This window comes from Monodon monoceros, unplaced genomic scaffold (genome assembly GCF_005190385.1).
Source record: "Monodon monoceros isolate NGI ecotype Baffin Bay Population unplaced genomic scaffold, NGI_Narwhal_1 Super_Scaffold_8, whole genome shotgun sequence".
NCBI classification, from domain to species: domain Eukaryota; kingdom Metazoa; phylum Chordata; class Mammalia; order Artiodactyla; family Monodontidae; genus Monodon; species Monodon monoceros.
This window is the reverse complement of record NW_021703785.1, coordinates 29710774-29737384: the sequence shown is the minus strand read 5'-3', so window position 1 is coordinate 29737384 and position 26611 is coordinate 29710774. Positions and strand designations below refer to the sequence as shown.

General features: G+C 35.1%; 1 protein-coding gene across 2 annotated transcripts in view; it reads left to right on the top strand.

Annotated features, from left to right (window-relative positions):
- Positions 1-26611, top strand: part of UCHL3 (ubiquitin C-terminal hydrolase L3) — a 44062-nt gene that overhangs the window by 4525 nt on the left and 12926 nt on the right. For both annotated transcript variants that reach the window (XM_029210483.1, XM_029210482.1), the window contains 4 exons: positions 6711-6839; positions 9655-9811; positions 10160-10245; positions 12081-12128. In XM_029210483.1, coding sequence (XP_029066316.1) covers positions 6765-6839; positions 9655-9811; positions 10160-10245; positions 12081-12128 — 366 coding nt within the window. In that variant the 5' untranslated portion in view covers positions 6711-6764. The remainder of the gene's footprint in view (positions 1-6710; positions 6840-9654; positions 9812-10159; positions 10246-12080; positions 12129-26611) is intronic.

Here is a 26611-nt window from a genome sequence, read left to right as displayed (position 1 = left end):
ATCTCTCAGCAACATTTGGTAGAGTAGCCCACTCCATTCCTCTTGAAACATCTTTTCTTGGCTGCTGTGATAATTCTGGTTTTCCTCCTATTTCTCTGACTGCTTCTTAGATTTGCCTTTGCTGGATCATTTCCCTTCCAATTACTAAGGAGTTCCTCAGAACTTTGTCCTACACTGCTAATCTTTTTATATTTTCTGTTGTATAGCATTAGTACTGTCAGTTGTCACCTATTCTGTGTGACAGATCCTGTGTTCCTCCAAGTCCTGACTTCTCTACAGAATTGGAAACTACTATATTCAGCTACCGCTCTTACAGTATATCTCCATTTGGATGTCTTATAGATATCTCAAATTTAACATGGCTGAAAAAGAAATCTGGCTTTACATCCTCTCATTTCTCCTGCAAATCCGCTTCCCCAGTCTTTTAAGGGTACCACCATTTATACAGTGCCCAAGTCAATGTCATTAATTCTTCACAGCTATGATAGTTTGGAGAGGCCATTCTTGTACTGATTTAATTTCTTGGGTTTGAATCTCTGCTCTGAGACCACAGGCAGTTACCTAGCCTCTTTGTACCTCAGTTTCTTAGTTTCTCATAACCCCTCCTAATCCTGTAAAATTGTTGTAAGGATTAAATAAATTGCTACATGTAAATTATGTATAACAATGTATAGGACAAAGCATGCACTCTGTGAAGTTAGCTGATTTTAATACTTTTCTTGACCTAACCTCTCAGATCCAATGATCTGCAACTCCGGTAGACTCTTCTTTCAGAATCTCTCCCAAATCTGGCCATTCTATTCATTTCTACCACTATGTCCCAAGCCACCATCATCCTTTGTTTGGACAACTGCAGTAGCTTCCTAACTAGTTTTTCTGCTTCTCCCTTTACCTCCCTAAAATATATTCTCAATATACACCCAAGGAGATTTTATAAAAATGCAAATCACGTCTGTGTTTCCCTGCTTAAAACACTCAAAACACAAAACAGCCTTCCATTGCTTGTCCTTAGAATGCACTTCAGGCTGCTTACTATGGCCTGATGGGGAGGTGCTGCCTGCCTCCCACTTTTGCTGGCCTGCAGTCTTTGAATGCCCGTCCTGTTCCTGCTTCAGTCTTTGTACTAGCTCATCCTTTGCTTGAATCATTCTGATCTGGGTTGTTTCATGGCTGGTTCTTGTCATTTGTGTCTTAACTTAAAGTCCTCTCCTCAGTGAGTCTTTCCTGATTATGCAGGTAATGTTCCTTCCTTTTCCCACCACCGGCCCTGAAGCTACACTGACATCATGTCTTGTTTTATTTTTTTCATAATACTTAACCACCTTGTGAAATTATCTTGTTTATGTGTTTACTTGTTTATTGTGTGTATCATACCACTAGAATGTAAGTTCCGTGAGAGCAAGGACAAGTCTGAAGTACTAAGAATGGTGCCTGGTCCATAGGGGGCTCTCAACAAATAGTTATTGAATGGAAGAATGAATAAATTTTATATAGCTCCTTTCATGCTCCAGAAAATGTTTCTTAAAATTATCTTTAATGTGGTCATGAATCTTTTGCTTGAATACTTCAGTGAGCAGTATTCTATCTCATAAAGTGATTTAGTTTTTTATTATCATGAGAATAATGTATAATTAGAAGAATTATATTTCTTTATATTGAAACAAAATCTGCTTTCCTGTAACTTCCTCCAGTTGTCTGTCATCCTCCCATTGAAACCATACAGAGTAAATCTAATTGCTTCTTCATGATATTACTAGAAATATTGGGGGAAAAGGATTATAATAATTTAAGTTTTCTTCGAACATGCCCAGATTCTCCAGCTGTGATGTCTTCCAAAACCTTATCATTCCTGGTGACCTTTCTTTGAGCCTGATTGTTTGTTGTCATCCTTCATAAAATAGGCCTGCCAGAGCTGATATCATATTCCACTCTGAATAATCTGTGTTGAAATAGTGTGTTACTAAATTGTCCTGAGTAATACAACTTCTAAAGCAGATCAGCATTGCATCACTTACATTGACAATTGTGTAGTCCATATTGAGCCTGCAGTAAAGTAAACTTTTTTTCTTGGTCCCTACATAAAATGTTTTTAGTATTTCCCCATTCTGTACTTAAGTAATTTCATTTTTGTTTGTTTACTAAATAGCTATTAAAATTCATTTGGCTGGTTTCCAGAGTTTAAAAACCATTGTTTTCTCATTTAACTATTAGTTATTTTCCTAGTTCTGCATCTAGCAGTTACTACTAGTATACTTTTACTAGTAGTGATATCAAGCATTTATTAGATAAGTATAATTTCTGTCATAACCCAAATCATTAGTAAATTAGTAACAAGGCAGAATCTATTGCTGTCCTGAGCTGGCCATTAAAGACCAGAGCAAGTGACTTAAGAACAAATTTGAAAGGAAGGTAGATTTAATTTTTCTTTTTTTTATATATATTTATGTAATCAGAGTTTTTGTTACTTGACTATCACCTAAAGAATGAGGAGGAATTCATTAAAAATGAGGGGGAGGGCTTCCCTGGTGGCGCAGTGGTTGAGAGTCTGCCTGCTAATGCAGGGGACACGGGTTCGAGCCCTGGTCTGGGAAGATCCTACATGCCGCAGATCAGCTAGGCCCGTGAGCCACAACTACTGAGCCTGCATGTCTGGAGCCTGTGCTCAGCAACAAGAGAGGCCACGATAGTGAGAGGCCCGCGCACCGCAATGAAGAGTGGCCCCTGCTTGCCACAACTGGAGAAAGCCCTCACACAGAAACGAAGACCCAACACAGCCATAAATAAATAAATAAATAAATAAATTTTTAAAAATGAGGGGGAGAGGCTAACATTTTTTCAGATATAAGTCCAGTTTGTGTGCAAAAGCAAGGTAAGTGATGGTTATCGACCCTTTGAGAACTTGAAGAGTTCATTGTGGCTAAAATTAGAGAACAAAGTACAAAAAGCTACTTTAAGCAGTGAGAGACAAGTAAATAAGCACCAGAACATCCAGAGCTTTGCATGTGGGTTCTGGCAGCATGACCTTGAAAAGTCACAGAACCTCCCAGGCTCAGTTTTCTCACTGGTGAAAGGATGTAATAATAAAACCTCCTTTGCAGTAAAGGTGAAGTGCATTAAAGTTCCTAGCATAGTTTCTGATACAAGATACTATTTTTAAATATTTACAAATAAATTAAAATATTCTGTATCTGGTGGAAATTTTCTCTTTGGACCATTGAAAAGGATAAGTTAACCAAGGATCTTTTTTGGGCACATATTCTAATTTACTAATTGTTTTTCTTGATAGGCCAAACGTTAGTGTGGCATTATAAAAATTTAGTGAGCTAGTCAGTCAGAATTTTTTGTTATTTTATTACCCAATGTTTAAAAAAGCCTGAAGACAGATATTAAAGGTTATAAATCCCTTTATTATATTTGGTGCAAACAGAATGCTTCTAATTGTGTAGAGAAGGCTTTGCAAGTGCCTGTACTATATAGAATACTTTTCTTTGTAAGCTGGAGAGATTTTTTGGGAATAGTTTTAAAACTGGCATTATGTTTTATCCCAGTTTTGTAAATTTAAAGAAAATACATGCATATCAGTTCTGTAGATTTGTATCTTTGAAACTACATCTATTGTAAAAATAACACTTTTTAAAAACACTGGAAGATAAAAAGTTGAGTTCCATACCATCCAAGCTAACTACTATTAATATTTAATATTTTAGAGAATTTCTTTTTAATCTTTCTCTATTTGACTATGATCATCACAAATGCACGTAGATTCTTCTTTTTCCTTTAATTATAAAAGTAGGATACCTTCGTTATTTAAAAAAAAGTGAGAGGTAAAAGTTGGAGACTTTCTTCCTCACCTTTTCTCCGAAGCCCAGAGGTAGTTACTAGGCATAGCCTCTTTTATTCTTTCTATGCATATGATGACTTCCTGTGTGAGTCTGACCCATAACAATCTGGAGTCAGAGGTTGCATCGGTGTACTTAATAGATATTAGTTAAATTGAATGTCTTTTTATCAATCTTATTTGATTGGCTATATGAGTAAAAAGTTGAGGAAAAGTATGATTCCAGTTAAATTTTAATCATTTTTTTATATTTAATTTAATCTTCTATTTAATCATTGATGTGTTCTCAGTTTGATACTAATCACTCTCGCTACAACTGCTTTGGAGCTTGGTAATTTTTATACTCTTTAGCTTTGGCTGACATGGAACAAGTTTACAACTTCAAGGTAATCTGCCAGTTTTCTCCAGACTGTTTTTTCACTAAGATGTTTAACTGTTACTTTCAGTTTGCAGCACAGATGTAAAAATTACTCTGTTACATGTACCTCTTGTTTTATAACTTTATAGCAATATGGCTATTGGGGGTACATAATATTAACAAATAAATTTAAATTCTTTTATCAGGGTTTATGATACTTTTCCTTGACAGTATGCCTTTTAGAGCTGTCAGTCCTGTGCAGGTAGTATTTGGAGTATATGGAGCTGATAAATGCCTGGTTTTAGATTAGAAGCCAAATGTATCTTTCCTACCTCTTTAACTTGGCACAAATAAAAAGTATATGTAAAATATTCATTATAAACATAGCTTAACAGACGTGTAGACATACAGATGGCTAGATTATCTATTAAGATAGAGATACAATCTTCAACAAATTTCTTGCAAGTTCAGCAAATAGAACTTGAGTGTCTATGGTTTGGCCAGTACAGTGCTAGGCAGTGGGATTAAAAAGATGAATAAGACACAGTTCCTTCCTTTGGCTTTGCAGTCAGTTTTAGTCCTTTTTTAGTTTCTAGATAGAATTGAATATTGAGGAGGGCATAGACTAAGAATTTCAGAGAAAGTGGAGAAGGGAGAGGGAAGTAGTTTGAAATACTTCATTGAACTTTATTAAAGTCTGGAATCATTAATAGGAATCAGATGAAAAATAGGTATTAACTAGAGAAGGCCATTGATTTCTGTGGCCCCAGACTGTTGCAGAGCATGTGACTTGATGAATCTATGGATGTTGAGCACATTCTGCCAAGATAAGTTTTTTAATTCAGAGTATTTCTTATTAAACGTATCTAAGACCTTATTTTTGACCAACCATACTATCAGTAAGTAGCGTTTTTTCTACAGGCAGAGAATTGGAGGGATGTGGAGAGTGGTCCTTTAATCAGGAATGTCTTGTCTTGTAGAACCTGACTGTGAGATGAATAACACTGTTTATGTAATAGGGCATGGCTTCCATTGGTTTTGCAAGATCTCATTTGATGATCTAAGTATGTGTGATCGTTCTTCAGGGAGAAATACCCAAGGCACCTTTTTATTTTTAAATCTCAGTTAATGTTGGAGCTTCCCTGGTGGCGCGGTGGTTGAGAGTCCGCCTGCCGATGCAGCGGACACGGGTTCGTGCCCCGGTCCGGGAGGATCCCATATGCCGCGGAGCGGCTGGGCCCGTGAACCGTGGCCGCTGAGCCTGCGCGTCCGGAGCCTGTGCTCCGCAACGGGAGAGGCCACAACAGTGAGAGGCCCGCGTACCACAAAAAAACAAACAAACAAAAAAACAAACAACAACAACAAAAAAACAACTTAAAGATAATGTTAGACCAGTAGATACTATAATGTATTCTCAAAGTAAGGTATAATGATGCATTTTTAGTATGTTTTTTGTTTCCTCTACTCCTTTATTATTTCTATCATGTAAAATTTATTTTGTGATGGTGAACTTTTTAAAACCATCAATTTCCTTCAGTACAGGCATTTATTGAGTTTATTGTGAAATTGACATCATTCTTATTATTATGTTCTTTTTTCCTTTTCTCTCTGCAATAGATTAGGGTCTGATATTTTATTTCCCTATGAATTCTTAAGAGTTTGAAAAAACCACTGCTCTTTTGTTACAGTTTTTTTTTTTTGCTAGATGTAGGGGAGACCGTGAAGCTGAGTAGGTTTCATTGTGTACTGAAAGTCAGGAAGCCAGCAGGTTACTTTATTTTTTATATAATTATTTTTTAAAATATTTATTTATTAATTATTTATTTATTTTGGCTGCACCTGGACTTAGCTGCAGCATGTGGACTCTTAGTTGCGGCATGCGTGCGGGATCTAGTTCCCTGATCAGGGATTGAACCGGGCCCCCTGCATTGGGAGCGCAGAGTCTTACCCCCTGGACCACCAGGGAAGTCCCAGGTTACTTTTTATATCAAGCATTTCCTGGTGTTCCCACAAGTTGCTTGGACTTTTTTGACCTTATACACTCTTTGTTCATTGATAAAACTTGTGATATCAACCTATCATCTATCTTTAAACCTCAGTCATCATTTTTGATAATTAGGATAGACTATGCTGATTTACTACCAAAATAATTCTTTATGTACTAGAACTTAGATGCATTTCCTTAAAAATCCAATGTTGGGAATGAGTTTAAGATACCAATCAAGCCACTTGTATGTGTTCGGTGAAGTCCTGACTTATTATGTTCAATCCCAAAGTAATGGATTTTGAAAAACGGAGTTTTGCTTAATATGTTGTAAATGTTAAATGTTTGTTAACTGATTTAAATAAATTGCTATCTCTTCCTACCTTATTCATGGAAGACCTGCTTTACTTCATTCTTATTGAACATCAGTAATATTTGTACCTTCCATTCCCTTTTATGTATCAGATATACAGTATATACACATTATTTCCCTGTTAACACTAAACTGGTTTTTTTCCCCTTTTTACCAGTTTCTCAAACAATTAGGTCTACATCCTAACTGGCAGTTTGTTGATGTATATGGAATGGACCCTGAACTCCTTAGCATGGTACCAAGACCAGTGTGTGCAGTGTTGCTTCTCTTCCCTATTACAGAAAAGGTAATTGTTAAGTAAGATATAGTTTCCAGTAAATGCAGAATTCTCTTTCAATGTTGAATTAAACCTATGCTGTTGAATTAAACCTATGAATTAAGAACAGATGACTCCCTTCTTGCATAAAATGAGGAAATCTAGACAGTGGGGACATCCTAAAAATCTAGTTTTATTAAAGAGATGTATTTAGATTTTGATTTGTAGATTGACAGAGAAGCCCTGAGTCTTTTAAACTCTGGTAGTTTTCTTTTTTTTTTTATAAAATATGGTTAGTTTGTCTCAACTGTTTTGATGTGACATTTAATCACAATTTCATGTGTATACTTTAGAATTGTTAAGTACTAGGATATTCTTAAATCTGTCTTAGAAAATATATGAATAAAGAATATTCAAAATTTTAATATATAAAATATGTAAATGTTTTCAATATATAAGTAAAGAAATCTTTGTTTTAAGGAGGTAGATGTAACTAATGACATGGGTTACATTATTTTCAGAATAAACTTGATTTGGGTGCGAATCGTTAAGCTTAAATACAATTTAATTGGCAGATTTAGGATATGTTGGGGATTATAAACAGCTATTCTTAGTTCTCTGTATCTAAATTCAAATCTCCATATTTCAGGCCTTCTAGAATGATATCTTATAGCTATGTGCATTATGGAGCCATTTTAAAACAGTTTTGAGTCTATATCTTTCTGATTTTTATTTTTAAACTTAGAAATAATAGGATGAACTCCACATTGTAAAAAATGAAGTAAATGGGAAGATGTGAGGAATGAGTATTTATACTTATATAAGTAGAAAATATAGTGGCATCTGCCACTTTCTGATATCTCTTACAATTTGGTCGGTCCCTATTTCAGCTCATAAGTGACATAATAAAAATCACTCAAAGGATATCTAGTGGATGGTTTAGGAAATATGAAGTGTTTCAATCTTCTAAGTTCTAATTTAGAAACTGATTATGTAGTTGTGAATGGCTTCAGCATACTAATAGCAAAAGAATTGTTATGGATACATCATTATCTTTTAAATAAAGTCAGTTACAGTGTTTTAAATGTGCTTTACGCTATTAATTTATTTCTCTCTGATATTTTTGTTGTCTTTAATTATAGCAGACCACAGTGAAAACACAGTCACTTTCCTTTTTCCTATACTTGCTCTGAATCATTTTAGGATTTTTTTTCTAAACCTTAAATCTTGAGAAGTTATCAAACTTTTTGATGACTTTATGGTAAGTTTTTGATAACTTCAAACTCTTTTGCTTTGTCACCAAGGAACATTGATGTTAAGCAACAACAATAACAAACTAAACTCTAGGACTGTACAAAACATTTCAGCTCAAGACCTTACTGCATTGAACTTTTCAGTTTTTATCAGTTGAACTTATATGAATGAATTAATGGTTCAGAATTTATTCTGAAAATATTTACAAATTTGATTTTAGATATATGTATATGTATAACTGGTTCACTTTGCTGTACAGCAGAAACTAACACAACATTGTAAATCAACTATACTCTAATAAAAAATAGTAAAAAATTAAAAAAATAAAAATTTGATTTAGGAGCACATTTATAAAAATTATTTTTTCAGGCACAGCTGCGTTTGTTGTTAAAAGCAGTTCCTTAATTATGGGTTTTAAATAGACATCATTTGTTTCTTTTATCACAGGGGTCAGCAGACTTTTTCTGTCAAGGGTCAGCTAGCAAATATTTTCAACTTTGCAGGCCTGATAGTCTCTATTATAACTATTCAACTTTGCCTTTTAGTATGAAAACAGCCATAGACAATACAAAAATAAAACTTTACTTACGAAACCAGGCAGTGGGCCAGGTTTGGCCTGTAGCCTGTGGGCTGTAGTAGGGCTCCCTACTCTATTGGAATCTGAAAATTATAGGAAAACAATAAAATCATCTTCCTACTCTCTTCCTTCTCCTCACTTTTGTTTTTAAATTTATTTAATTAAATAATTTATTTATTTTGGCCGCATAGGCTCTTAGTTGTGGCATGCGGGATCTAGTTCCTTGACCAGGGATCGAACCTGGGCCCCCTACATTGGGAGCACGGAGTCTTACCCACTGGACCACCAGGGAAGTCCCCATCCTCACTCAGTTTTTTAAATATTTATTTTATTCAGGTATAGTTGATTTACAATGTTGTGTTAATTTCTCTCCCCACCCATTTTTTAACCTCATTATTTTTAACGCTTTTTACAATTGGAAAAATGAGGCACAGAGACATTAAGTAACTTGTTGGAGTTGCACAGCTAATAATGGCAGAGCCAGGTTGTGGGTTAAGGCAATCAGATGTAGAGCCCACACTTTTGACATTATTGTACCATATTGTTTTTACAATCAGTTGTTATAGATAATGGTGAATGTTATGAATACCATATACTTATAAATATAGTGTGAATTTTGTTAATATAATATGATGTAACAGTATAGAAATGTGAAAAGTAGAAAGTAAAAATCCTCTAGTAATCTCTTATCCCAGATCTCTTATCTCTTATCTGTTAAGTTTTTCTATATCTTTTAACACTTTTCAATGCATATACAAAGGAAATATTTTTAAAACATAAATGAGAATCATATTAATATATACTGGCCTGTAACCACTCTATAATCATGGACAGATTTCTAAGTCAGAATATGTAAATCTTTTATTCTTTTTAAAATGTTTTGTAGTATTGCATTCACATATGCCATGTTAACCAAATTCCCATTGATGTATATTTAGAGTTTTTCCATATTTATATTTAAGTCCTTTTTAATATATTATTTTCACATGTAGACTATTGATTTTTTTTTGATAGTATGAAATATTCAGAACAGAAGAAGAGGAAAAAATAAAATCTCAGGGACAAGATGTTACATCATCAGTATATTTCATGAAGCAAACCATCAGCAATGCCTGTGGAACAATTGGACTAATCCATGCTATTGCCAACAATAAAGACAAGATGCACTTTGGTAAATAATTTTTCATTACTGCTATCTTCCTCCTGCTTAAGTTATAAGTTAACTTACTGAGCAGTAGGTGGTGTTCTAGTTCTTTCTTTCGACGTATCAAATAAAGCTTTTCCTCCCTTCTTTCTTTTATAATGGGAATGTATATACTGTTAGGGGAAATATTAATCCTCCCCAGGTTTAACAAACAAATAACTTAAGCCCTATCATTTATCCCAATATTCTTATATTCCTAACTTACCAGTAAAAGGGTTTTACCTGAGAAATAGTTAGCATGCTTCTAGTATTTTCATATCTCAGTCTCTTTGAGATAGCAAGCCTTTTCAATTTTATCATCTTTAATATTCTCAGAATCTGGATCAACCTTGAAAAAATTCCTGGAGGAGTCTGCATCAATGAGCCCTGAAGAACGAGCCAGATACCTGGAGAACTATGACGTCGGTACCTTTTTCTGTCTTGATCTCATGTGTGGGCAAAATTCTCTGGGATTGTAGATTCTTTTGGGGGGTTTGTCTTGAAACCATATATTATGCAATTATGGATTTTTGTTGTATCCATTAAAACAGGCCTTTTGTACTTTTGTAACATTATCTGAAATATCCATAAATGTTGATAAATTGCCACTTCTTCTCTATGTCCAGAGCTGAATGAGAGAAAAAAGGCAATTTGATTTAACAATTTATAAAATATCTTATGATTGACTGTTCCTTACCATTCCCTCCCTATAATAAATATATGCTTGGCAATACCCTGTGTGTCTTTCACTGGGAATTTGGAACAAGGCTGAAGACCAATGGAAAAAGCAAAGGTTTAAAGGTAGATGTTAGAATATTCTCTAGCTATTTTATCAGTGTAATATTTTTGCATGTGTGAGGACACAGGCCACATAGTCTAAGACGTTTTAAATGATTGTACCTTTTCATAGAATTTAGATTGGAATTTACATTTTATTCTATTTGAAATCTATTTTTCTTTTGAAGGCTTTTTACCTTTTAATGACATTATTAAGTAGATTGTAAGTTCTTTGAAATTAGAAACAGTATAGTGTACAAATTATTTGGCTAGAACAATGTGTTAGGCAGAGTTTGTGCCCAATAAATCCATTGACTTGATTATGTTGTTTTAGCATTCTAATATACTTTGATTATTTTAAGTTGTATTTTCTTTAAAAAACCTGCTGATCTCATAAAACGTCTTTATTTTACATAAAAATAAAATGAACAACATAAAAGTCACCAGTAATCCCACCAATGAGAGGTAGCCACCATTTATATTTTTAATAGGGAATATATAATTGTATGCACAATATTTTAAAACAAAAATTTGATCACACTGTAATATTGTTTTATAACTTGCTTTTTTCACGTAACTTATCACAAACATATTACATACCAGTAAGTATATATTTGGCATCATTTAATGGCTGCCTAGCTTTCCATAGTGTAGTATTTTATTTAACCAATAAATTATTGTCAGAAATTTAATGTTTTTCCCTTTTTTTCACCATTTGAAAAAATACTACAAGGTATATCATTGTAGCTAAGTCTTTGCAAATATCATTAGTGATATATAATTATGTACAGTTATATGTAAATATATAAACTCCTAGAAGAGAAATTGCTGGACGAAATAGTTTGCATGTTTTTAAAGCTTTGATACTTATTGCCAAATTGCCATTCATAAAGGTACTTTCACCCGTAGTTTACTTTGACTGTTTCTCTTCATCTTTGTTAATAGTGCCTATTATAAGAGCATTTTTTTTTTTTTTAAGTTCAGGAACCTAAAATCTCTAGCTTCTCTTAAATGCATGCCTTTTGCTCCACATTTCTAAAGTGCTGACTGAAGCTGCATGATTAAGCATAAATACAGCCAGAGCTGCAGAATAGCATGTAACCTGGAGAAACAGATGAGCTAAGCTTCTTCAGTCTCTATCTGTGAGATGCTTACTTTATTCTAGTCTCAGTTGAATAAAGTGTTAAATGTTAGTTCCAGCAATTAAATAAGGTAAATGACTCCCACTTACCCCTGGCAATTACAAATAAGCAGATACTCAGTTTCCTAAAGTTTCAGAGATTTGAGGGCTGGAAAGCACAGCAATTCATTTGCTTACTCAGAAATCATTCTTAAATATTCAGTGTTAAACTGTTCCAAAAATCTCCTCCAATTTGTTTCTTAACAAGGCTTTAGATGTTAAAATTTAGCGTTGTTGTTTTCATTTAAAAAGTTGGATATAGTCATTTGTTCCTGTTAATACTTTATATTCTTATTACAGGCCATTCGAGTTACTCATGAGACCAGTGCCCATGAAGGTCAGACTGAGGTATTTCACATTTTTCAAAACTTTTCCTGCCACGTGTAAATTTAACCACAGTTCTATTGTATGACATGTAGTTGTAGAAAATTATTGGGATTCTTTTTCCTTTGAGGGAACTTGCTTACGTAAAAGTAATCATAAAGTAGCCCAAGAACATGTTTTGACAAACTGTTAATATGCACTTTGATAACAGCCATCTCAGTTTGTCTAATCATTTAGACAGATTGCAGATTGTGTGCTGTTTGCTTTGGCTAACGGGTGGTCTTCGTGTTCCCCATCAGGTTCCTTTGACTTGCAAGTATTTTGAGAAAAGTACCTGCCCTGTAGTAAAGGTAGATAGCCAGTATGGTTTTCAAGAGCCTTTATCATGCTCAGCTTCTAGCAAAAAGCTGTAACATTCTCTTTACTCAGGAAATCTGTTCTGGGGCAATGTGATGGTCTTCACCATCTTTACTCTGTTAGCTAGTTATTTCTTCAGATCAGTCACCTCTCCTCTCCTTCTCTTGTCTCTTTTTTCATTCTCTTTTTCATGAGGGATTCCCTCCCTCCATTTCTCCTTTTTCCTCCCTCCAACCTCACCCTCCCACTCTTGGGGGAAGTTTGTCAGAAGGTATTTCAGTCAAAATGAATAGAATTTAATTAAAATCATTTGGTGTATTTATAACACATTTAAGTGTTAATACCAGAGAATTATAGATTTTCTTCTTTCTTATCCTATGCGTGACTTGCAACCATACTTTTTCATGTACAAAGATGACATTGCCTTTATGCTTTAAAAATACTTGAAAAGGGGCTTCCCTGGTGGCACAGTGGTTGAGAGTCCGCCTGCCGATGCAGGGGACACGGGTTCGTGCCCCGGTCCGGGAAGATCCCACATGCCGCGGAGCGGCTGGACCCGTGAGCCATGGCTGCTGAGCCTGCGCGTCCGGAGCCTGTGCTCCGCAGCGGGAGAGGCTACAACAGTGAGAGGCCTGAGTACCACAAAAAAAAAAAAACAAAAAAACTTGAAAAAATACTGATTTAAAAGTATTGAACTTAAATATTCCCACTATCTTCAAAAAAATTTTTTTAAGGAGAAAACAATTTGATACTATGATATAACTGCAGTTTTTCATAGCTCTGACTGGTAACTGTGAATGTTTATAATAAAACCACTTAGGAATTTAAATATTAATTCTGCATGTAATTGTATCATACTTTCTTGGTTGCTCTCAGGTTCTGCTTTCAGATGTGTGTACCATTGCTTTTTGACTAAGTTTACATAACAGACGCACACACACACAGTGGCATGTCTAAGTGGTTTCGACACCATATTGGAAATGAATGGGATGATCTGTTTTTTGTATTGCTTTTTACGATCTTGAGCATGTTCTTAATCTTCACTATGTTTTGCTTTTTTTTGTTTACAAATTTGTAGTGTTAAAATTAGCAGTGATGGGCTTCCCTGGTGGCGCAGTGGTTGAAAGTCTGCCTGCCGATGCAGGGTCCACGGGTTCGTGCCCCAGTCTGGGAAGATCCCACATGCCGCGGAGCGGCTGGGCCCATGAGCCATGGCCGCTGAGCCTGCGCGTCCGGAGCCTGTGCTCCGCAACGGGAGAGGCCACAACAGTGAGAGGCCCGCGTACCGAAAAAAAAAAAAAAAAATTAGCAGTGATGGTGAAGATCAGCATGAAATTATTGTAAAATATGAAAACCGTTAATTGTAGTAAAGCAGTTAAATGCTTTAATACCTGTTTACTTAAAAAAATTGTCTTTATGGTGCCTCCTCTTGCCTCCCTTTTGGCCTTTATCCAAATTATGGCTTTTAATACCTCCTTTTAGATGATGTTCACATCTCTTCTCTAGACCTAAACTCCTTCCCGATGTAGACTCTTTTATTTTATATGATTCCTACTAGTTGCATTTTAGCTATTTGTTTTCATATTCTTTTTCATTTATTTAAGATGTATATTTTTTTAACATCATAACAGCTCTGAAATTAGGGTGTATCTTACAGTTGATTTTGTAATTTACTTGGTGGTATTACCTTCTTTAGTTGTACATAAAATGATGCATCTTAAAACCACCGGTGCCTTAGATTTGCTGAAATGTGGTGTCATATCTCCCTTACTGTGGCTCTTCGACCTAGGATTGGTGTTCGATTCCTGTGGGTATGCCCCAGAGTATCCAACACCATTCCTTGTGCATAGGCACAACACATAATTATTAATTCACCAGAATTAGCTCAAAACTAACCTTAGTGGTGTAAAAACTACCAAAAAAGGCTAAATCTTGGTGTTCTGTAGTCCCCTGAGTAAACCAAACATACTATTAGCCACTGTTCCTCAATAGGGCACTATTAACATTTTGGGACGAGTTCAGCTCTTTGCTGTATGGGCTGTTTTGTGCATTCCAGGGTGGAATATAGATTTTTATATTCTAGCCACTGTATGTTAGTGACTCCCAGTCACTGAGAGAACAAAAACCCACACCATACATTTCCAAATTCAGTATCAACCACCTTCAAACTCCTGCACCAGGGACAGGTTTTGCGATCACTTTATTTCTGGTTCATCTACCGTCTGTGGACTTAAGAGTCTTTGACATATTATTATCTCCATTGCTCTCTGTATTCCAGCACACTATTTTTTGTCAGTTCCTATGACACACCTCAGTCTTTCCCATTTGTATTTGTTTGGTTTTGCTGCCATAGCAAAATACCACAAATTGGATGACTTAAACAGCAGAAATTTATTTTCTCACAGTTCTGGAGGCTAGAAGTCAATATCAGGGTGCCATCAGGGTTGGTTTCTGGTGAGGCCTCTCTTCCTCACTTGTAGACGGGTGTCTTTTCACTGTGTCCTCACATGGCTTTTCTTCTTTGTGCACTTGCAGAGAGAGAGAAGTCTCTAGTGTCTCTTCCTCTTCTTATAAGGACACCAGCCCTGTTGGATTCGGGCCCATCCTTATGACCTCATTTAATCTTAATTACTTCTTAAACGCTCTGTCTCCAAACACAGTCACATTGGGGATTAGGGCTTCAGTATATGAATACTTGGAGAACATCGTTCAGTCCATAGTACCATTTTTGTGCTTTGTAAGGGCCCAGTTCTTGTCCAGGTATACCCTTTCACTTTACATAGTTGGTACCTTCTCATCCTTTAGGTTTCACCTTAAAAGTCATTTTTCAGAGAGGTTTTCTTTCATTACCGTTAAGTAGGGCCACCTCAGTGAATTTTCTGTTATAAAATCCTTTTTATTTTCTTCTGGGCATTTTTTAATCTACAATATGTTTTTTTGTTTGTTTATTCCATTTATTTCATAGAATAGGGGTCCCATGAGGATGTGGGTCTTTTTTGTCATATTTACCTTGAATCCCCAGGACAGTGCTTGGCATTGGACAGTATATAGGCATTTATGAAAAAGTGCATAGTATAAAAGTAAGGAGCACAGGATGTAGGTTTGTATACTGACTCTACTATTTAGTAGCTTAGGCAAGATACTTTCCTTAGCATAAAATGAAAAGAATAGCATCTACCTTATGGGATTGCTGTGAAGATTAATGAGTTAATCATATAAAGTGCTTAAAATAATGCCTGGTATTTAATGGGCCCTCAGTAAATACTAGGTGGTGATTTTGTTTTACCAGGCTTTCAGAAAAATGAATATGAATGGCAGAGGATGAGCTGAAGCAGTAGGGTGAAGCCAGATCAAGGGGTGGCTTGAATTTTATAAACAATGGGGAGCCACCAAAGATGGTATGTTTAGTGTTCGGCATATTGAGTTTAAGGTGAGTAATGGGTCATCTGTGTAGAAGTTGGATATGGAGTCTAAAGCTCTAGGGCAATATCTGGAGTTTTGTATTTGGTCGGAGAGTAGTTAGAACCTTGAGAATTCTACAGAGGGAGAATAGTGGTGAACCACAATGAATCCCTGGGGCACATAGGTGTTAAAGGAGTGGGTGGAAGAAGAGGAGCCAGTAATAACAGTGTAATAACAACTGACATCATTGATACTCTCTGTCAGAACGCTTTCATGGGAATGGAGTAGGCAGGAGCCTTATTGCATGCAGAGACTTGTAGACTAAATGAGAGATCAGTAAGATGAGCCACCAAAACACAGTAGCCTCTTTAGAAGATTGGCCGTAAATGCAGTGAAAGAGTAGTTGTTTACTTGTATGTTCTGAATTCCACCATGATTGTCTGGCCGACTCTGGCTAATCCAGAAATTTGGACGGTAGCCCCACCTCACTTATGCTTCACTAACCTACGCTGAAAGTTACTGCTTTCATGTTTCACTTAAGTTTGGGAAGATAGAAGAACAACAATGGGATATAAGGAAATTAAATTCAAAGTGTTTTTTTAAATTGTGAACAAATACAGTGATACAATAATGGAAACAGTATGCAAATCAAACGTAAAGGCAAGAAAAGAAAAATCCAAAAGAATATTTTATTTGCCTTCAGACTCTAGTTTTACTTCATCAATACTTATCTAAAAAGCCATTTCTAAAGTTTGTGATTTGCCCATATTAATTTAGGAGCCATCCCAGATATGAGTAGAGATCTCCTGATGATTTATTATTTATTTAAATTTTTACAAAAAGAATAAATTTATTATATTGCTCAGGAGCCTCCATACAAATTTATAGTAATAATGAAGAATAATAGAAACTGACACAATTGTTCTATGTATGTATTAAACAAACATGCCAGTATGGAAAATGTAGCAAAAAATGCTTTTAGTAGTTATGTTTTTTTTTTTAACTTCAAATCTTTTTTTAGCTAATTTTAGAACAGTCGAAATCAAACATCTTTGTGGGATTTTTTTCTTAATATTTTATCATGAGTATTTTCTTCATCAAAACCTCTTTATAAATAATTCCATATGGCACTGTACTCTAATGTGAATGAACCATAATTTACTTTCCAGTAACCTTAACTTTTGATATTTAGATTGTTTTCAGTTTTTCAAGTTAAATGCATAACTTCATTGAATATCTTTGTTTATTCATATATTCATTCTAGGTTCTTTCTTTAAGATCATTTCCTATAGGTAGAATTACCTTGAGTCAAAGGGATGAACATTTTTCAAGTTCTTGTTACATAATATGAAATTATTGTCTGTCTTTCATTTGATTAACCTAGTAATCTGTTTGAGCACCTACTATGCCAGGTATGGTGCTAGGAACTATATATACAGAGATAAATAAGATGCAGTTTGTGTCTTCGAGGATCTCTTACTTCAATGGAGATAGCTTCAAAAATAGCCATTGCCGGTGTTGAATTCTATTTTTAAATTTTGGCTTGTTTGATAGAGGGAAATAATGTGGTTGATTGCTAAGACCATTCAAAGATCTGTTCTAAAAGTTTATGAAATGAATTTCAATCATGAAATTAATTTACAAGTGAAATGTGTAATCTACTTTGGTTAGTGTTGTCCTATAAGAGAAGGTGTTTTTGACTATTGGGAAAGCAGTGGGTAAGTTCTGATTTCAAGTATGTGTTCATGTATATGTATACACAATTTTAAATAAATTGTGTATGTGTGTATGTATATGTATGTGTCTAGTTGGCTTTTTTGGCCCAATCAGTGCAGAATGTCAGTGATGGAGGAGGAAATAGTGTCAAGTTTTAACTTTATTAGTTGTATAAGTATAGTTTGCATGGCTTCATTTTACTCTGAAGTATAGTTTTTCATTATTTTGATTATGTTAGAATTACAAGGAGTTAAGATGCTCTCACATTTATTTTCCTTCTTTAGGGATTTATTTTCTTCTTTCCTTGACTCTGAAAGAAACGGAAGATATTAGGAAGAAACTTAGTTCTTATAGAATGTACAATTTAAGGTCCCGATTGTTTTGGGAGAATCAGATGGGAACTGTAAATGAAACTCAGATGCAAGTACCATGCATTCTAAGCTGTATAGTCCAGTTTTGTCAAGAAATCTGAAATTGCATCTTTCTGATCTTTCTTTTTGTTTTCCATTTATTTTCCATATCCCATTTTCTCTATTCCATTCCAACAAGATGTAAGGGAAGTCCTTTTGGGGCAACTTCATTTTATGTCATTCTTAAAACTGAGAAATGCTCTGGAACTTCTGTCCTAACTCTTTACACTTTTGCCTTTTTCTCTCCTTCATTTTTTCTGTATATCATTTTTTCTGTATATCATTTTCTTTTTCTCTCCTTCATTTTTTCTGTATATCATTTTTTCTGTATATCATTCCCTGAATAGAAGCTGGTTTAAAGCGTATGTGTGGAGTTGAATGGGAGAGCTGAGTTTGAAGGAAATACAAATTAGGATTAGTCATAGTGGGGGAAATATTATTGAAATGGTTCTTTTTTTGATCCTTTGTTTTCAAGCGTGATATTGTGTCTCCTTACATGTAATCAGTTCTTCTTTATCTAATATCACTTGAAAATGAATGATGGTTAAATGGATTAAATTAGTTGTTGAAAGGGTCAGAATGTAGTTATTACTCTGTCCTGTTTACACTTTTTTCCCTTTCTTAGGTTAACAAATATTTTGTCCTAAATGAATCAAAATAGTCTGTTTTTTATTCTTTCTGCATCATCTTCTTGTTCTTCTTATTTTCTCCAATATCAGGGTTTTGGAAAAGGAGATCTATAACTATTATTATTTTAAAGTAAATTCTTACATTGAACTCATCAGTTGACTCTTCCAGACCTGACTAGATGTAATTCTTCTCTCTAAAAATGTCTCCAGCAATAAAAATAGAGTTGAGGTTGTAATGATATTTGAGGATGGTGGATTTTTCTGTTTGTTTTGTTTTAACCACAACTTTCCAAAACAAAGGGTTAAGATTTAAGATTCTTTTCGTTTGTAGTCAATGAGAATCTTATTGGAGCTACTCTCAAATTGTAAAAAAAAAATAATAAAGAATTTCTGGGACTTAGTTTTTGGCCAGCTTAACAATGGTAAGCTTGAGTTTAATGTAAAGTATAGAGATATAGGTCATTATCTTAATAGGGATTTTGGAGAATTGTTAACGGAAGTGAGAAAATACAGTTGTGAAACCAGTAAGAGAAAAAAGTGTTTAAAGAATATCTAGAAATCTGTGGGTATCTTGATTTATTAGGTGAGCAAAATGAAGAAATTTGCCATTTTCCATGGAATATATAGTGGTATTTTGTGTATTTCGGTATCTAGCTCATGTTTCACTTTGACTTCTTTGCCAACTGAACATGGATACTTTGTAGGAAAGTTTGCATCTTTTGCATGAATCTGGTTTTACTTTCCTGTTTTAAATTTGGACCTCAAATTTAGTGTAATTCAATGTATTATACTGAAATTTATTCAAATCTACAGGAGTCCATTTGGAATTAATTTATAATTTTGACTTTAAACTTTTAAAGTTTTATATATGTGTACATATCCTCATGCATGTATGCCTACATTTATAATTTTACTTCTTTTCATGGCATTTGGAAGCCCTAGAGAAATTCCTAATTTTTTTCCTTTCCATGTGCCATTTTTTTAGACTCAGTGGTATCTCTAAAGTTTGAAAGGACATGTCCTATTCTGGAAATAAATTTAATTGTCATGATTAAGTATATATTTTATCAGCAGGTCAATAAAAGGAATGATTTTGTAGGTATTTAAGACAAAAGAGTCTCACCATGAGATACCTGGGGTTGCTGGAAACATTGGGAATCACTTTGGGGTGTTACAGTATCAGTCTTGATTATTCTTAAGTGTCATTTATGGGTGAATGCAATGGAAATTGACATGCTTATCAATTGCCAAGTATTCTCATCTTCTTAAATTCTCACTGCTTTTAAAAGTATGTCTGTCATCTTATTATAATGATGGTTACCATTTACTGAACGCATCTTATGTGGTAGGCATTATATTAAGCACTGTGTGTACCCTACTCTAATCTTCTCAATTCCTTAAGATAGATGTTATCCCATTTTACAGACTGGAAGACAAAGAAGTTACTAACTTGTCCAAAGTCACACAGCTAGTAAGTACTGTCCATGCTCTTAAGGCAACAAAATGTATAGATAAATAAAAATTGCTAAAACAAACAAGCTCTTAGTCAACAGTAGATTTTTCCTTATAATAAACATAAAGTCTTACCCATAAACCAGCCACAGTCTTTTGGTAATTATGTTATCTGTATTTTGGAAAACAGTAATTATTTTAAGTACTTACCAGCCAATGATCCCTTTATATTTAGGAAATTACATGGTTATAATGATATTTTTCTTAGTAACAGGATGCCCTTTTAGATGGGAAAACATTTTGGGTGTAAGCCAAAATCTACTTGCTTTATTTTAACATTTTAGAATAATTTAGATTTAAGCACTTAGGGTAAACTACCAAACACTTGATTTCTTAATAAAGAAGTACTACTAGTCTGACCCTCTGCCCCCTTTGTTAAAAGGTCTGTATCATTTCTTTTTAGCCTTTACAACATTTCTAATTCTTTGGTTATTATTAAGTACTCTAAAGAGTAATCTATTTTTTGTACACCCAGAGAATGTATATTAACTGAAGGAAAAGTAATTTGGCTTTTTAGACCGACACACTCTTTCCACCTTTTTTTTTTTTAATTATTTATTTTTGGCTGTGTTGGGTCTTCGTTTCTGTGCGAGGGCTTTCTCTAGTTGCGGCAAGCGGGGGCTGCTCCTCATTGCGGTGCGCTGGCCTCTCACTATCGCGGCCTCTCTTGTTGCGGAGCACAGGCTCCAGACGCGCAGGCTTAGTAGTTGTGGCTCACAGGCCTAGTTGCTCCACAGCATGTGAGATCCTCCCAGACCAGGGCTCGAACCCGTGTCCCCTGCATTGGCAGGCAGACTCTCAACCACTGCGCCACCAGGGAAGCCCCTCTTTCCACCTTTTTATTAAAGGTTTGAAAATTTTTTTTTTTTAGGCTTCATGACATTTCTAATTTTGTGGTTATTAAACAGTTTAAAGGGTAGTTGACTCATTTTTTCATATACAAAGTGACATACACATTAACTGTGAAGGAAAAGTAATTTGGCCTTCTGGGACCCAGGTATTTTGGTTTCTTTCTGAACTAGTTATAACTTTGAAGAGAGAAAAATTTGAACTGTTGATTGTTTTGGGAATACAGCTAGAGATAGTAATAGGTTTGCCTCTATGAATTAGGTAGTTGACAGTTGATGGGTGGGTGGCTTTGTGTGAGATGAAAACACTGAAATTGGAGCCAGGAGTCATGGGTTCTGCCTCTGCTTTGAGAGTCACTAGTTATATGACTGTGGGCAAGCCAACTAAGTCCTTGTGCCTCTAAAAGACCCCGACACTGTTCTGATGCTCATGGGCTGTGTCCAAATGGCTCACCCTGTATTTTTTTTTTTTTAACTCAAGAGGATTTAAGTCAGAATCAGAATGCTTAAAAATCTCAAAATGAATGTCTATACCTAATTCCTTTATGCAAAAAATATTTGTTAAACTCCTTAGAGTACTTTCTGAAGAGCAAATCATTTAATTCCTAGGGTTTTTGAAAAGCCTGTTCTGTTTTTTTCAAAACTGTAATGAAGAGATAGGTTATATTGCAGTGGTGTATGTGAAGTCAAATTATACCGTTGCAGACCCACGCAGTAAGCAGAGGGGGCACGGGTTCAGTGTTAATGTCCTGGCAGACAGTGATGTCCTTAATAATTCTAATGAAATACATAACTTTTGACAACTACCAGAACTGAAAAACTGAGGAAGTGAGTTCTTTATTCAGATGCTCTAGAAAGTGGGCTCTTTATTAAAATCTTCTGAAAGACTCAAGAATAAGCTGTAGATATTTGATCCTTTCCAGTTAGTATGGAAAGGAAATTGGCTATTTATTCTGAAGATTCTACTCACAGTTTAAATTTTCATATTTGAAAGCAAAGCTAACTTAGTTACTTCGGCAGCTAATATTATGACACTGTAAAAGTTGGTGAATTTGTCTTTAACATTTGTAATTCTAAGAGAAAGCCTAGGAATATTAAGATTCCATAGTAACGTTCTTCATACCAGTCTTTTCATCTCTTAAAATAATATTACTTGAAAGTCCTTTACTGAAACTAACACAATATTGTAAAGCAATTATACTCCAATAAAGATGTTAAAAAAAAAAAAGAAAGTCCTTCCCTGAATTATCATATAAACTTTCATTGGAATTGAAAATATATGTGATGTACACAGTTATGTCTATATTATGAATTAAATTATCTTTACAAATTGTACAGTTGGAAAAGATGTGTATATATTGTGTTCCTTTAGCTTTAGGAGGTAGAAATAAACATGACTAGAGTAAAAATTTAGAATTACTGGTTCTAATGTTTAACAACTCAACATATTCATTTACTTATGGAAAACAATACTTAGTATACTAGCAATATGATAGTGGATAAAAGGTTTTTCTAAGAGCATTACAAGGTAGTTACAAGTAAGACAGTCATAATGTAGTAACGTACTGTCCTGTATTTGATATTGTAAAACAGTTGCCAAATAGAAACACATGCACACACACATGAACTTTGATGTATGGAACTCATTCAGGAGGGTGTGCTTTTGAACATATCCTTTCTTTTTTTCATTCCTTCCTCTTATATATGGAAAACATGATGAGCAAAAAGAGGGCTAAAATTACCCATAGATAATCTGATAATGTTTGGGCAAAAATTGTATCTTCATCTTTAAATAGAAATGATCATAATTTCTACCTTAGTACGATCATTGTGAGACTCTATAGCATCCACAGTTTAGAACATTTGGTATGTAATAGTAAGCACTCAATGCTAGCTATTATTATTGTTGACTGATGAACATATAAAGATACCTGTGTGAATGTATTTACTACAGCATAGTTTATAAATGTAGAAAACTAGAAACAAACTAAAGATGCCATAATATGTTTATGGTGCATCTATTTAAGGAATAATATGTTGTCGTGAAAAATAATGTAGATATATACTTATTGAGGTGGATAGATGCCCAAAATATATGGAAAGTGAAAGCAGCGTGAAGAATATGATTTTTTTTCCCTGTAAAAAATGTTAAAAATTTTAACAAATTGCTAAAGGTCAAGTATAGGCTGGTATGATACTACAAAATCCCTATAAGCAGTGCCAAAGGGGAGCTCACATCCACTCTCCACAGACCTCACTGGGTGCCTATAAGCTTAAACTAGGGACAAGGCAAGAGAGAGGCCCAAGGTGCAGGCCTGGGGGCAGGAAGCAGCTTCTACTTTGGGAAGGGCCTGGATTCTTCTCCCCTATGGAATAAAACCTAACAATGCTGGGACAGAAAACCCTCCCTGGAGAAGGGAACAGACAAAACTACCCCTTCAGGGGAGGTATAGGAAACTCCTATGAGAGAAATCAATGGAGGAGGGAAGGATCCCGTGGAAAGCCTTGTCCTTGATATCCAGGTACAAACAACCTACTTATGGTGGAGGCTGAACCATGTCAACAAAGAATGCCTTCACCTTCTCACCATTAGACCAGCCAGCACCAACAAACAAGTGTCAAATGTGTGGGGTAGGCCAAGAGCATGAAGAGAGACCTTCTCTGAGACATAGACTCTGAGAAAAATCCTAAAGCTATGAGTGGAACAAGAACGTTGAAAAAGAAGGCATTCAGCAACCCAGCTCCTACCCTAAGCACACAGTAATGCGAGGCAGATTTTAAGCTGGTAGATTACTGAGGATAACCATAGCAAAAACAAACCAAACAGCACAACTTCTAACTAGATTGACTCAACTCCACACACTAAAGCCCTAGCAGAAGAGGAGGCATGCCCATTCCCAGACATAAATACATTTGTCTCAGTGTCTCTGCTCCTACACAGGATGTGTGCCTTTTAAACAAAAATTATAAGATGAAGTAAACAAGAAAAATAACACACTGTCACAAGACAAAGGAATCAACAGAATCAAGCTCAGATATGATCCAGGTGTTGGAACTGTCAGATGCAACTTAAAATAACTGTGATTAATATGTTAAAGGCTCAAGTAGAAAAGGTAGACAACAGATACCAACAGATGGGGAATATCAACAGAGAGTTGGAAGCTCTAAGAAAGAATCGAATGGAAATCTAGTAATTAAAAACACAGTACCAGAGGTGAAGAATGCCTTTAATGGATTTGCCAGTAGACTTGCAAATGTTGAGGAAAGAATCAGGAAATGTGAAGATAAATTGCTAGAAATTTACCCAATCTGAATCACAAAAATAAAAAATCATGGGAAGAAACCCCACAAACCCCCCTAGATCACCCAAGAGCTGTGGGTCAATTTCAGATGATCTAATATGTGCAGGTAGAATCGAAGGAAAAGAGAGGGACTTCCTTCGTGGTCCAGTGGTTAAGACTCCGTGCTCCCAGTGCAGGGGGCTCGGGTTCGATCCTTGGTCAGGGAACCAGATCCCACATGCTGCAACTAAAGATCCTGCATGCTGCAACTAAAGGATCCCGTGTGCCACAACTAAAGATCCCACATGCCTCAACGAAGATCCCACACGCAGGATCCCTTCGTTGCTACGAAGATACCATGTGCTGCAACTAAGACCTGGCGCAGCCATAAATAAATATTTTTTAAAAAAAAGAAGAAAAAGGTTTTTAAAATGAATTCAATGGAACAAAAATATTTTTCAAAAATAAAGGAGAAATAAAGTCTTTTAGACAAACAAAAACTGAGAGAATTCATTACAAGCTTACCTGCACTACAACTTGAATCTACACAAAGAATTGGTGAGCACTGGAAATGGAACAAGTGAAGGTAAATATAAAATAAATTTTGTTTTTTAAATTGTTCTAAAGAATGATTAAGTGCTCATGGATAGACCATATTATGGATCAGAAAATCTTAAAAAATTTTTTAAAAATTTAAATTATACAAAGAATATTTTCTAACTATAATGGAATTAAATTAAGAATTAATAACAGTAAAAAGTATCTGGAAAATCCCCATATATTTAGAAATTAAACAATACACTTCTAAATAGCTTGTTGGATCAAAGAGGAAGTCTCAAGAGAACATGAGAAAACATTAAAAAAATTTTTTTTAATTGAAGTATAGTTGATTTACAATGCTGTGTTAGTTTCTGGTGTACAGAAAAGTGATTCAGTTATATATGTATATTCTTTTTCATATTCTTTTCCATTATGGTTTATTACAGGATATTGAATTTAGTTCCCTGTGCTATACAGTAGGACATTGTGTTTTATCTATTTTTTATATAGTAGTTTGTATCTCCAATTCTGAACTCCTAATTTATCCCTCCCCTAACCCCCTTTCCCCTTTGGTAACCATAAATTTGTTTTCTGGAAAACATTTTGAATTGAATGAAAAATTATTAAATATATCCAAATTTACAAGTTGCAGCTAAAGCAGGGATTAGAGAAAAATCTGTAACATTAAATGCTTATAGTAGAAAAGAAAAGGCAGGGGTTAGAGAAAAATCTATAGCACTAAATGCTTATAGTAGAAAAGAAAAAAGGCTTCAAGTCAGTGATCTAAGTTTTTACCTAAAGGTAGCAAAAAAAAAAAAAAAAAGAGCAAATTATCCCTAAAGCACGCACAAGGAAGAAATAATTAAAAGTGAAAATCAGCGAAATTCGTTATTGTTCTAGAGGTCCTATAGCCAATGCAGTAAGGTGAGAAAAAGAAACAAATGGCATATGGATTGGAAAGGAAGAAATACAGATGTCTGTATTCACAGAGAGCATGATTTTTTTATGTAAAAAAACTGTATATTAAAAAATGGGGGGAGGGAACTGTGTGTTAATGTCATAAAAGAAAAAGGCTGTTGGAAATGCTCCAGGTTAAAGGATACTGAAGAGACATGACAAAAAAATTCAATACCTGCTCCCAGATTAGATCCTGAGGGGAAATGCTACAAAGGACGTGAATGGATCAACTGACAAAATTAAAATATGGATGGAAGGTTAGACAGAAGTCTAACGTGACATCCAACCTACACACATCCTAACACAGCCCATATCTATATGAAATTATGAAGGTGATAACTGCTGTTATAAAAGAGAATTTTCTTTTTTAATTAATTATTTTTGGCTGCATTGGGTCTTCATTTCTGTGCACGGTCTTTCTCTAGTTGCAGTGAGCGGGGGCAACTCTTCTTTGCAGTGCACGGGCTTCTCATTGCAGTGGCTTCTCTTGTTGCAAAGCACGGGTTCTAGATGCGCGGGTTTCAGTAGTTGTGGCATGTGTGCTCAGTAGTTGTGGCTCGCAGGCTTAGTTGCTCCACGGCATGTGAGATCTTCCCGGACCAGGGCTTGAACCTGTGTCCCCTGCATTGGCAGGCGGATTCTTAACCACTGCGCCACCAGGGAGGCCCCTGGTTCACGGATTCGTAACCACTGTGCCACCAGGGAAGTCCAAGAGAATTTTCTTAGTCTTAAGAAATACTGAAGTATTTAGGGGTAAAGGACCATGATATATATAACTTATCCTCAAATGGTTCAGGAAGAAAAAAAAAACAACTATGTAGAGAGACAGGAAGAGAGCAAGAGAGTGTAAGTACA